The 13,630-nt window shown below is 37.6% G+C and overlaps 1 protein-coding gene and 1 pseudogene across 2 annotated transcripts in view; one reads left to right on the forward strand and one right to left on the reverse strand.

Annotated features, from left to right (window-relative positions):
• YEATS2 (YEATS domain containing 2) overlaps positions 1-13,630 on the reverse strand; it is a 113,605-nt gene that overhangs the window by 85,659 nt on the left and 14,316 nt on the right. For both annotated transcript variants that reach the window (XM_077754481.1, XM_077754480.1), the window contains exons 3-5: positions 5,639-5,756; positions 1,963-2,060; positions 1,365-1,457 (exon numbers count right to left, since the gene is read on the reverse strand). In XM_077754481.1, coding sequence (XP_077610607.1) covers positions 1,365-1,457; positions 1,963-2,060; positions 5,639-5,738 — 291 coding nt within the window. In that variant the 5' untranslated portion in view covers positions 5,739-5,756. The remainder of the gene's footprint in view (positions 1-1,364; positions 1,458-1,962; positions 2,061-5,638; positions 5,757-13,630) is intronic.
• LOC144223751 (small ribosomal subunit protein eS27 pseudogene) lies at positions 11,239-11,479 on the forward strand (annotated as a pseudogene).

Below are 13,630 nucleotides of genomic sequence, written 5' to 3' on the forward strand. Positions count from 1 at the left end.
ACCAAATTAAAAAAAAAAAAAAAAAAAAAAAAAAAAGAGGGAATGAAGGAATAACTCAAGGGAAAAATTAATAAACTGAAAATGTGGGATATTCTATAAACATGAATGAACTAATCTCTTCAAATAAGTCAGCATCATGTGGAAAAGGTGAAAGACGTATTTTAGATAAAATGAATCTACAGAAACAAAACAGCCAAATGTAGCCCATGAACCTTGATTAGATCCTATGTCAAAAAACCAGCTTTAAAAGATATTCTGGGGGGGCGCCTGAGTGGCTCAGTCGGTTGGGCATCCGACTTCGGCTCAGGTCATGATCTCTGGTTTGTGGGTTCGAGCCCTGCATCGGGCTCTGTGCTGACAGCTCAGAGCCTGGAGCCTGCTTCTGATTCTGTGTCTCCCTCTCTCTCTGACCCTCCCCTGCTCACGCTGTCTCTCTCCCTCAAAAAATAAATAAAACCTTAAAAAAAAAAAGATATTCTGGGGACAGAGCACCTGGTGGCTGTTCGACTTTGGCTCAGGTCATGATCTCAGTTCATGAGTTTGAGACCCACACTGGGCTCTGTGCTGACAGCTCAGAGCCTGGAGCCTGCTTCAGATTCTGTGTCTCCCTCTCTCTCTGCCCCTCCCCAACTCATTCTCTCAATCTCTCTCTCTCTCTCTCTCTCTCTCTCTCAAAAATGTCTTTGTAGAAAAAAAATCTTTAAGAGATATTTTGGGGACAATTGGGAAAATCTGAGTATGGACTAGTTATCAAATAATATCAGGAAGTTATAGAAGAATGTCTTTAGGAAGTACATGATTTATGTACTTAGGGGTGAAGTGTCATGATGCCTGGAACTTATTTTCAAATGTTTTAGAGCAAAATCAGATAGAGCAAAAGATGGCAAAATGTTAAACTACTGAACCTAAGCATGCATAAACAGGTGTTTATTTCACCTTTTCAGTGTATTTGAACTCTTTCATAAAGAGTGGGGAAAAAAATCAGGGCTTCCCGAATAGGGTACATTTACTGAAACTACAAATTGCTGTTCATTAGGAAAATCAATCTACCTATAATTTACTCCAAAGTGGACATAATCAAGTGAATAATAAGGAAAGAACAGGGTCTCATTCAACTTTGTAGCTGCAAATCCTAGCAACAGTGCTGAATATTAGCTGGATAAGGATTAAATAAAAAGGAAAAAATGTTACTTGGGATTATTGACAGTTTATGTATTTTCCCAGGAAGGTAGGCTAGGCTTCTTAAATTCCAAAGTCCAATACAAGATACATTTTCAAAGGCAGGAATTTCACATCAACACTGATTTCCCCTCCTTCCAACAAATATGGATGGCCACAACTGATTGTATATGAGGAAAACTTACCTCAGAAACTTTTAGAAGACCTGCAGAAGCATAGTAGTTTGCAACAATGCAGGCACGAAGTTTATCCATCATCCTTCTTGCCTCAATCAATCGCTACAAACAAATGTTAACTCATTAAAAAAATGGAAATGACAGAAGAGATACACTATAAAAATTTTCAGAAAATAAGAAACACAAATGACCAAAGGCTCTACTTCTCTAATAAGCAAAGAAAAGCAAATAAAAATGACCATTTCCACCTATCAAACTGGCAAAGGATTGAAAAGTATGACAAAAGCCAATGTCTGCAAGAGAATATAGACATATTAATATGAACATTTGTGTGTATATATATGCATATTCATTAAGAAATATCCACAAAGATACTGTGCACAAGAACAAAGAGGAATTATCTTTTGGGATGGAATTTCAGGTTATGTTTTTCTCCAATTTTATTTATAGTGGAAAAAAAAGCCTTTTTTCCAGAATGAGAACATTCCTTAAAAGAATGGCAGTGGGGAAAAACCATAATTTTATCACAATAGATTTTTTTCAATTCATCATGTATAGATTTTTTTGCAATAGCTTTGTTATTTTTATAAATTTATCACCATTATACCTGGTCAATGACTTCAATTTCATGTTCCTTATTCTTCATTTCAAGTGCAAACTGTTCCTTGATAATAGTCTCGATCTTCTGCACAGCGGCATCTCGAGCTGCAAAAAGAACATAAAATAATCCAAGGTCTAGTTAATCACTGACCGTCTTGATTTAAGTCAGCATGCAAAAGAACAAACCCAGGAAACAGTGACTCCTAAGTGGAGAAACCTAGTGGCTGTCACCCTGAGCAATGATGAAAAGTTAACATCACTAATACAGGGGCAAACTGACCTCATGTGTTTTCTGACATAATGCAATGAGTAGTCTACATCACTCTATGGTATTCTGGCCACAAATGCTAAATCTAATCACAGAGAACATCAAACAAACCTAACTGAAGGACATTCCACAAAATAAGTGGCTTATATGATTCAAATATTAGTGTCAAGAAAGACAGAAAGGTTGAGGAGATTAAAGAGATATGACAACAAAATGCACTGTGTGAGATCCTGGACTGGATCCTGGAGAGGGGAAAATAGTTATACAATACAATACTGGGACAATAGGTCCCTGTTAGTTATTCAAGTGTTGAATATGGACTACAGGTTACATAATGTAATGAATGAATGTTAAAATTTCCTGCTTCTGTTAACAGTACTGTGATCAACATAAGAGAATCTCCTTAGGAAATAACACCTGTGTTTACAAGGTGTCCAATTTATTTTCCAATGATTTAAAAACAATGATGTGCATATATACCTGAATGCATGCATTTGTATGCGGAGGGTACTGATAAATCAAATGAGGCAAACATAAACAATTGGCAAATTAATCTGGATAAAAGACATAAAAGCATTCCTTACAATTATTCTGTTTGGAATTATATAAAAATAAAATTACTGAGAAAAAAAAGAAATCTAGTAAAACTCTGGGAGAAACATTTGGTGACCTGTGAAAAACCATAGTCCAAGGGCAAACTGGTTAGCTAGAGGGGAGGCAGTCTATGATATAAGAGCAGTTCATAAAAAGGCATGTAGCTTCCTTCTATACAGAAGGATCTAGCAAGCAATTCAGCATTTTCTGACCACAATTACCTAAAGGAATAAGCAAAGAAAGAATTCAAAAGTAAGAAAATGCTCCTACTCCTGAAGCTAATATTACACTATATGCTAACTAACAGGGATTTTAAAAACTTTAAAAAACAGTGGCAACAAAAACAAAAGAAAATGCCTCTAAAGGTGACAAAATTCAGATGATGACTATTCAATATGCAACTCAGAGTCTAAAATATCAGATACAAGGGGGGAAAAAGAGCCAAATGACTGCTTGAAAAACCTGGCATTTGGGGGCAGCTGGCTCAGTCAGTAGAGCACGCAACTCTTGATCTTGGGGTTGTAAGTTCAAGTCCCACTTTGGGTGGAAAGATTGCTTAAAAGTAAAATCTTTAAAAAGAAAGAAAAACCTGGAATTTTGCAAAAAGATTCTGGGGTTTATAATATGAAAAAATGATCTTCACCCATGCTTTAGAGTATATGAAAAACTGTAGAGATTTAGATACTCTGATGGCCATTATCACTTTCTCACTGTAAAACATGCCATTAAATTGGCAACTTCAATGTTGCCACTGAACTTCAATGATCAGTGTATACTAGTAATGGTATAAGTGAACATTCTTGTGGATATGTCTGTATGGAGGCAAATGACTAATATTTCTCATCACGTAAAATAGAGTATTTTCTAGTATTGCTATATATGTCTTTGTAGAAACCAGCAGATACTCTTAAGGAAGGCTGAAAGTCAGAAACTGTGATCACTGAAGGCTGTTTTATAAGCTCCTCAGAGAGAAACATTTCTACATTATCTCTTTGATGGAATAAATAAAAACACAAACAACATACAAAACAATATAAGCAAAGGGAAACATCCTACCAAATCTAGTTTGAGAAAAATTCTGAAAAATAAAAACATGGCTTGGGATTAGGCAGAGTATGGACATCAAAAGGAAGAACAGCAAACTGTCTCTCAGTAAGAAAAAACCATTCCTGCTTAGGCTGAGTATTTGGATGGAACTTGCACTAGATTTAAACTGAAATTATGATGTTTCTAAAGCAATCAGTTTTTCCTACTCTTAGTTTTCTTTAAAAAAAAAATTATGCCATGTGAGTAAGGGATAGAAGTTTCACATTTATTTGGTTTATTACTGAAAGGAAGTGGCTTTTCCTTATAAATAAAATTCACCTGAATGAGGGAAAGGCTACAGTGAATGAAATGGTTTCATTATTTGGAATTCAATTTAATAATTTTTGGTCCACAAAGACTTTCTAGGGTACATATGACTTGACTGCACTCAGAGACAAGAATTTTCTTTCACCACTTCAACTCTAGCAACAACTAATCTTTGTGGAGCTACGACACTTTATGACTTGGTTGCCTTCTTTACCCAGCTGTAAATGTTAACTTACATACACTTATTATCTAAATAAATGGTAATGAATTTCAGCAATAATTTGTTTTAAGAAGTCAAATTTAAATAAACTATTTGTAAAAAAAAAAAAAAAAGAAGAAGTCAAATTTAGGGGCATCTGGGTAGCTCAACTGGTTAAGCATCCAACTTTGGCTCAGGTCATGTTCTTGCAGTTTGTGAGTTCTGCCCGCATTGGGCTCTCTACTGTCAGCGTAGAACCTACTTCGGATCCTCTGTCCCCCTCTTTCTCTCCCTCCCCCGCTCATGCTCTCCCGCTCATGCTCTCCCTCTCAAAAATGAACATTTAAAACTTTTTCTGAGATAGGGGCGCCTGGGTGGCTCAGTCAGTTAAGCGTAGAGCTTTGGCTCAGGTCATGACCTCACAGTTAGTAGCTTCAAGCCCTGCATCGGACTCTGTGCTGACTGCCAGCTCAGAGCTTGGAGCCTGTTTCAGATTCTGTATCTCCCTCTCTCTCTGACCCTTCCCTGCTCGCGCTGTCTCTCTCTCTCAGAAATAAATAAAACATTAAGAAAATTATAATAAACAAAAATAAAACTTTTTCTGAGATAGCTTAAAACATTCTGGGTAGCTACACACAGTTGATGATTTGCTCTTCAACCAATTATATGATCATGGGCAAGTAATTTAATGCTCCTTAACTACTAGCAACTAAGTGCAGGGGTTAAACTAGATCACTATTTTTCAAATTTTTATCATTCTTTACCACCTTTAAGTTACCTACACCACATCTTAGAACCCTATGAAACACCTAATTAGCATAATTAAATCATATTTTTAAACGTTCTTAGCCTCATCCTAAGCAAAAGTAGTCACAAAACGACCAGATTGATGAGACCATCATCTTTCCAATAGACATTGAAATACGCAACAATTACAATAAAAAACTTAACCCAATGTACCACCTATAATCATCTACCACACTGTATACATAAGTATACATATTATAAGACTTTATGATTAGATCTAACACAGAGCAATAGCCAAAACTTACAGCCAGTCTCATTACTGACACTTCACTGTCTACCTGATTGTCTTCCTGGCCTTTTACGCCACAAATGGCATACTGCTATTAACAGAGCATTTAACTAATCCCTCTTCAAATTATACACAGTAGTGGAATTGCATTTTATTTTAGTTCCTGTAAGTTTTACAGGGATGCATATCTCAACAAAGAAATAAATAATTTCCTAAGGCAGGTGAATTTCTACCTGAATTCTCAATTGCTTTATGCCGCTTATTTGGAATAGCCACAGATACATCCTCATAATCAGGGTCGGTTTCTTTGATTGTCCGCTTGATTCCAGACATGATGACATTCGTTTTTCACTGTGAAGGAATAATAAATAAATAAACAACACTACCTGATGCTAGTACTTATAAATATATGTACACAAACATACAAAGAGAATAAATATTACATAATGGTGATACTCACAAGTTTCTGTGTAAACATGTACATGTTTCTGTTAAAGCCAAAAGCATAGCTAACTTCAAGTTAACTTTTTAAAGAAAAAAGTCATCATCATCTGTTACAAAGGGTAGGTTTGCCTTTCAAGAGAAAATCCTTTAACAAGGCAGCACACTGCTCAGATTTTTCAAAAGGGGCCAGTTTTTCAAAGAAGGGCACCCATAAAGAAAGGAAAGAATGAGACTTTGATGAAAACATGGTAAAGCCCAAATAGCATCTTAGAATTTACAATACATCCAGCATATTACAAAATATGAGCGGTGCCTGGGTGGCTCAGTTAAGTGTCCGACTTTGGCTCAGGTCATTATCTCACAGTTTGCAGGTTCCAGCCCCTCATCGGGCTCTATGCTGCCAGCTCAAAGCCTGGAGTCAGGTTCAGACTGTGTCCCTCTGTCTCTGCCCCTCCCCCACTCTCTCAAAAATTAAAAAAATAAAATAAATTTTTTAACTGTTAAAAAAATGAGTAATATATATAGTTACTATGCCCTCAATAAATAATATATCATACAAATCCTCTTTCTGGTACTTAAACATGCCTGCTACATAACAGGTACTCAATAATATTGTTACTGACCATTTATCATTTTTCATAATAAACACATAGGCTTACATTAAGACAGCAAGTTTTCCATATGGTAAACAAGTCCTACAAATACAAGTCTTTGAACAAAACAATTCCATAAATCTTCTAGATCTGCACTGTCCCAATACGTTAGCAACTACCTATATATGGCTATTTGGTATTAATTAAAATTTTAAAAGTTAAAAAATTAAAACAGGGGCGCCTGGGTGGCTTAGTCGGTTAAGCGTCCGACTTTCGCTTAGGTCATGATCTCGCGGTACGTGGGTTCGAGCCCCAGGTGGGGCTCTGTGCTGACTGCCAGCTCAAAGCCTGGAGCCTATTTCAGAGTCTGTATCTCCCTCTCTCTCTGACCCTCTCCTGCTCACGCTCTCTCGCTCTCTCTCTCTCTCTCTCTCTCTCTCTCCTAGAAATAAATAAAAATATTTAAAAAAACAAAATTAAAACAAAGTTGGGGTGCCTGGTTGGCTCAGTCAGTTAAGCATTCAACTCTTGATCTCGGCTCAGGTCATGATCTCACAGTTTGTTGGGTTCAAGACCCACATTGGCCCCAACACAACAAACTGTGAGATCATGCTTGGGATTCTGTCTCTCCTCTCTTGCCTCTCCCTTGCTGTTCTCTCACTCTCTCTCTCCCCCCACCTCTCAAGATAATAAACATAAAAAATAAAGTTAATTAAAAATTAAAAATTCAGTTCCTTTCTTCCACATTTCAATTTTTCAATTTCAGAACTAGCCACATTCCAAGTACTCAGTAGCCATCAGTAGCAAGTAGCTACAATATTGGACAGTACAAATACAGAACATTTATATCACTGCAAAAAGTTCTAAGGGACATGTTCCTCTTCCAAACTCTTTCATAGAGCATTTATTTATATTTCATGAGTTGGTTTAGGAAATGCTGTCTGTACCAGCACTGTCCAAAAGATATATAATGTAAGCCATGTGTAGAATTTAAAATTCTCTAGCAGTCACATTAAAAAAAAGGAAAGAAGGGCATCTGGGTAGCTCAGTCAGTTAAGCGTCGACTCTTGATTTTGGCTCAGGTCATAATCTCATGGTTTGTGAGTTGGAGCCCCACACTGAGCTCTGTGCTGAGAGCTAGGAGCCTGCTTGGGCTCGCTCTCCCTCTCTCTCTGCCCCTCCCCGTTCACTTGCTCTCTCCAAACAAATAAACTTAAAAAAATGTTTTTTAATGAAAAAGAGGGAGCCTAGCTGGCTCAGTCAGTAGAGCATGCAACTCTTGATTCTGGGGTCATGAGTTTGAGCCCCCACAACGGGCATAGAGATTACTTTTTTAAAAAGGGGGGGGGAGATGGGGTGAAATTAATTTTATTATCTTTACTTAACCAATGTACCCAAAATATTCATTCCAACAATGTAATCAATATAAACAAATTAGCAATAAGATGTTTTACATTCCTATCTTTGTACTAAGTCTTTAAAATCCAGGATGTATTTTACACTTCTAGTGCATCTCAATTTAGACTAGCCATACTTCAAAGGCTTAGCACCACCTGTGCCTAGTGAAGCCCTCTTACTGGGCAGCAAAGGCCTACTGAATTCAGTATACAGATAAGAAAACAGGTCTAGGGTGGTTACATTAGTTGCCCTTAGAGCTTTAATCTACGACACAGAAGAGAGAGCTCCCTGATTTCCAGATCTCTGTTCCACTACTAATGGTTATTTATCTAACTAAAAGCAAAAACACACAATATGTGTTTACTGAGGTAATAAAGGGTGGGTTGTTTTTGTTTTTGTTTTTTTTTACAGAGAGAGTGTGAATGGAGGAGAGGGGCAAAGGGAGAGAGAATTCCAAGCAGGCTCTGCACTCAGCACAGAGCATGATGTGGGACTCGATCCCACAACACTGGGATCACAATCTGAGCCAAAATCAAGAGCTGGGCGCTCAACTGACTGAGCCACCCAGGTGCCTTAAGGTAATAAAAAGTTTTAAAATAAAACTAATAAAAATAAAATATTAACTCAAAAACTTTTCAAAGTTAAAATAGAAATAACAATTTACAAGTTTCTTGGCTTAGGGGCACCTGGCTGGCTCAGTCGGTGGAGCATATAACTCTTTTTTTTTTTTTTTTTTTTTTGTNAAGCAATTTTCACAGTAATAATATTTAACCATTTTAGCTTTGTGTTGAATCATAAAAGGAAGTTTCTGTTCAGTCCCTCCTCCGGCGCACTTCGTCAGGTGCTTGGTGATCTTGTAGGAAGAGAACGCGTTCCCTGGGCTGTGACCTCCTAGGAGATCCTGTCACCTGGGCGTGCCGCCCGTCTGTTCCTGGGCAAGCACACCGGGTCTCACTTTCACTGCCTACGCAGGGCTCAGAAAAGCCCTCATTTTAAACTTAAGAAACTGTGAAAGGATTCCTTATCTCGCTGCCTGCAACAAACCCACCTACTTTTTAAGTCTTGACAGTTACAAGTGTAAAATACTTGAAATGTAGAAGATGTTCCACATTTAAGGGAACAGCTCGGATATTAAAAAATTAGGTCAAGTAACATTTTTTTTTTTTTAAGAGCATATAACTCTTAATCTCAAGGTTGTGGATTTGAGCCCCACACTGGATATAAAAATTACCTAAAGGGGTGCCGGGGTGGCTGTTGGTTAAGCATCCGACTTTCGCTTGGGTCATGATCTCGCGGTTCGTGGGTTCGAGCCCCGCATTGGGCTCTGTGCTGACTGCCAGCTCAGAGCTTGGAGCCTGTTTCAGAGTCTGACTCCCTCTCTCTCTGACCCTCCCCTGCTCACGCTGTCTCTCTCTCTCCTATAAATAAGTAAAACATTTTTAAAAAATTACTTAAAAATATTTTCTTAAAAAAAAAAGTTTCTCAGCTTAGTCCAGTTCTTTCATCCATCTCAGAGATATGGTCACTTAAATCCGATGGGAGAGAGACCCATTATGTAATCATATATATTTAAATCCTAGATCTAAGAGATCATTTTTCCTGCAATTGCTACCTTGTGTAATATCACTAAGCTTAAAAATGTTCTAAAATCTCTAGCAGTTATAAACATCCTGAATCAAGCCACTTAATGTTTGTTCACCATCATTATTATATAAGTACTTTAATCCAGAATATAAATGAATCTTTACTTTTACAGAGGCCTTGAATCCGACTACTATTTTTTGTTTTTATTTATTATTATTTTTTAATGTTTTATTTATTTCTGAGAGAGAGACAGACAGCATGAGGAGGGGAGATCAAAGAGAGAGGGAGACACAGAATCCAAAGCAGGCTCCAGGCTCCAAGCTAGCTGTCAGCACAGCGCCTGATATGGGGCTCGAAACCACGAACCATAAGATCATGACCTGAGCTGAAGTCAGATGCTTAACCAACTGAGCCACCCAGATGCCACTATTTTTTTTTTTTTTAAACCTTATAAAAAGTGAGAGTAATGGGGCACCTGACTGGCTCAGATGGATGAGCATGCAACTCTTGACTTTGGGGTCATGAATTCAAGCCCCACTTTGGGCACAGAACTTACTAAAATAATAATAATAATAAAACATTTCTTTGAAAAATAAGAATAAGGTCGCATTCAGCCTGCAACTAGTTTTAGACAACCTGAAAAAATCTTGGATCACTACATAAATACACTCTAAAAAAGAAAAAAAAAGCATACATTCCTAAAAATCAATAAACCTCATTCCTTCTTTAATACAGATGGGAAAAAACATACCTTCTATTCTCCAATAAACCTAGAATCAGAGACAGACACATCCTAGCAGATCTCCAAATCTATTTCTGCACCACACCATTTCCTCGGTGACCACCTGTCTCCTACAGCTTTGCCAGAGCCCTATGGGATTATTCTGTAAAGATAAGTTAGTCCAGCATCATCTTCACTCATCCATTCCATGGACTTCATAATCTGAATAGTCTCCTCCTACTTCCCAAGAGTAATAGTGGCTCCTCCCCCAGAAAAGCTAGGGATCCTTGAAGAAAACACTATTTTATTTCACCTTCACTTAAGTGATAAAAGCAAAACTCTCTTTTGGCTTTTGCTTTAAAACTGGGAAAACAGAAGGGGGGAAAAAAAAGAAGAATTTGGTTGCAGAGGGGTTGGGTGGGTTAGAAGAAACCACCAATGAGTTAACTTGTGCTGCCAAGGTTATTCATATTTCATGCAGCCCTTGTAATAAAGCTTTTCCTGTCATATTTGGACATAGATTTGAGCCTCCAATAAACATGTTTAGGAAGATTTAGGTCCACACAGAGCACTTTTTAATAATTCAGGTCTGCTTCTGTCTAGCAAGAACAATCCTAAAGTATACACATGCCACACTGAAGTATATGCTAGCTAAGGCTAGGCACAACTGCTGAGGCATGCTCTCACCATGATGTAATAAATACATGAATGGAATGTGTAACAAATGCCCATGGTCATACTAAGTTTTGGATTCTTGTCTTTGAGATTTATGAAAAGAAAATATGAACAGTTGCTAGATATTGTCAGATTCAACTTTGAAACAAAGTGTCCTACTAACCCTCCTTAAGTTTTAAATCAGATGAAACTGAAAAGAATAAGGAGATTCAGTAAATGTGAACTGCTAAAAAAAATCTGTTACTGTTTATAATTTGTGAGAAAGGATTTTCTCCATACCATGGGACCAAAGCCAAATACAGAAACATAGAGAAACATACATAATGCTGATTCTTCTAATTTAGAATTTCTATCTCACTGAAAACAGACTCATAAAAAGTAAAGGTCTTTCCATCCAGGAGGACCTCTCCACAAGAACATGCCCCTCGCAAAGGACTTCCTCTACTCATTGTCCCTGGAAGAGAAGAGGAAGGACAAGAAGCTCTTGGTGCAGAAACTCAAGTCCTACATCATGGATGTGAAGTCCCGAGGATGCTACAAAATCACCATCCTCTTGGCCATGCACAAACAGTAGTTTATGTGTTGGCTGCTCTACTGTCCTTTGCAGGGGGAAGAGCAAGGCTACAGGAAGTTGTTCCTTCAGACGGAAGCAGCACTAAAAGTACCCTGAACCAAGATGAGTGGAACACTATCCCAATAAACACATTTTGTTTTGTTTTTAAGTAGACTCCACACTCAGTGCAGAGCCCAATGCGGGGCCTGAACTCCCAACCCTGAGATCAGAACCTGAGTTGAAATCAAAAGTCAGATGGCGCCTGGGTGGCTCAGTCACTTGAGCATCCAACTGTTGATTTCAGCTCAGGTCACGATCTCAACGTTTGTGAGTTTGAGCCCTACGTTGGGCTCTGCACTGACAGTGTGATGCTTGCTTGGGATTCTCTCTCTTCCCTGCCTGTGTGTTCTCTCTCTCTCAAAATAAATAAACCTTACAAAAAAAGTTTCAAAAAAAAAAAAAAAGTCAGACACTTAACCAACTGAGCCACCTAGGCACCCCAGCAATAAACACATGTTCGATAAAAAAGAAAAAGGTAAACATTGTCAGGGCAGCTGACTGGCTCAGTTGATAGAACATGTGACTCATGATCCTGGGGTTGTTTGAGTTCAAGCCCCACACTGGGTGTAAAGCTTATATCAAAAAAAAAAAGGGGGGGGAGGGGGCTGGGTGGCTCAATGGGTTAAGCATCCAACTCTGGATTTCAGCTCAGGTCATGATGTCAGGGTTCATGAGATCAAGCCCCACATACGGGTTTACACTGACAGCACAGAGCCTGCTTGGGAATCTCTCTCTCCCTCTCTCTTTACCCCTCCCCCCACTTGTACACACACACTCTCTCTCTCTCAAAATAAATAAACTTAAATATATACATACACACATATATATACATACACACATAAGTAAATGTTGTCAATTTAAACTTAAAAAAAATACATTTCTCCCTACATACAATGTAAGAAAGCAAAACTACCCTATCATACCTGTTCAAATAACATAAGTCTGAGTTTTTGAAAAAAGTTAAATACCAAAAGCAAAACTAAACCTTGTAATGTTCTATCTTTAAATAAGAAAAAAAATTTTTAATGGAACTGTATAATTAAAAATATAATAATGTAATACAGTCACTAGAAATTCTTAGTAAAAGGTCTTAGTTCTCATGTCAGAGTAGACCTAGTCCTACAATCCAGTCTTGCAAATAATCTTATAAGATGTGGTCAATTCCAGAGAAAAAAGTAAAATCTTATAAATAAGGTCCTTGAAAAATCTGCCATGTACTTTATTAGGTATTTTCTCAATATAAAATTCTACGATCCTAATGCATTTGAATCTCATCAGAACCACTGAATTTTGCACTCACTGAAGGAAATTTTTCATATTTGATTTAAAAGGGGAGCCAGGGAGGAGCAGTACCATTATTTTCCACCTGCCTCCACACAGACAGATGTTCCTAAGATGTTAATAATGACTTTATCATTCTTTGGCCCTATCCTTTCTACATTCTTCATTTCACACAAAATGTTTTCCCCTTTGTAAACAAGACAACCAGCGTTCCTTTATTAAATGTCTGAATGAGAAAACCTACAATCCATTCTCCTCCATTAGCCAGAGACATTTCAAAAACAAACAAAATAGGGGGAAAAAACTGGAGGGGAGCCTGGCTGGCTCAGTCAACAGAGTATGCAACTCTTAATCTTGGGGTTGTGATTTCAAGCCCCACAATGGGCATATAAATTACTTTAAAAAAAAAAAAAAGAGCAGAAAAATGGGTATACATACTGTGTATACCCAATGAACTCCTGATCTAAGCAAGAACAGAAATGAATCTCAAAATCATCTTGGTAAGTAAAAGAAGCCAGACACAAGAATACATATGTGAATGATTCCACTTATAAGTTCTAGAACAGACAAATTAATCTATGGTAAAAGAAAAGAGAGTAGTTGTTCAGGTGCTAGTGGTGGGGACTGATTGGGAAGAGGAATAAAGGAGCTTTCTGGGGTAAGAGAAAACTTTTTACCTCAATAAGAGTATGGAGTTGCATGGCATATGCAATGTGAAAACTCATACAATTGTACACGTAAAATCTGTGCATTTCACTGCATATAAATTACAGCTCAATATACAAAAGGGCTATAAAAATATTTATGTTATCCCCTACTCAAAATCTTCCAATGGCTTCCACAACTTATTTATTTCAGAATAAAATCACACTCCTTAACATGATCTAAAAGATCTTACATGAATTGGACCCTACCC

This window comes from Crocuta crocuta, unplaced genomic scaffold (assembly GCF_008692635.1).
Source record: "Crocuta crocuta isolate KB4526 unplaced genomic scaffold, BGI_CrCroc_1.0 scaffold70, whole genome shotgun sequence".
Taxonomy (NCBI): domain Eukaryota; kingdom Metazoa; phylum Chordata; class Mammalia; order Carnivora; family Hyaenidae; genus Crocuta; species Crocuta crocuta.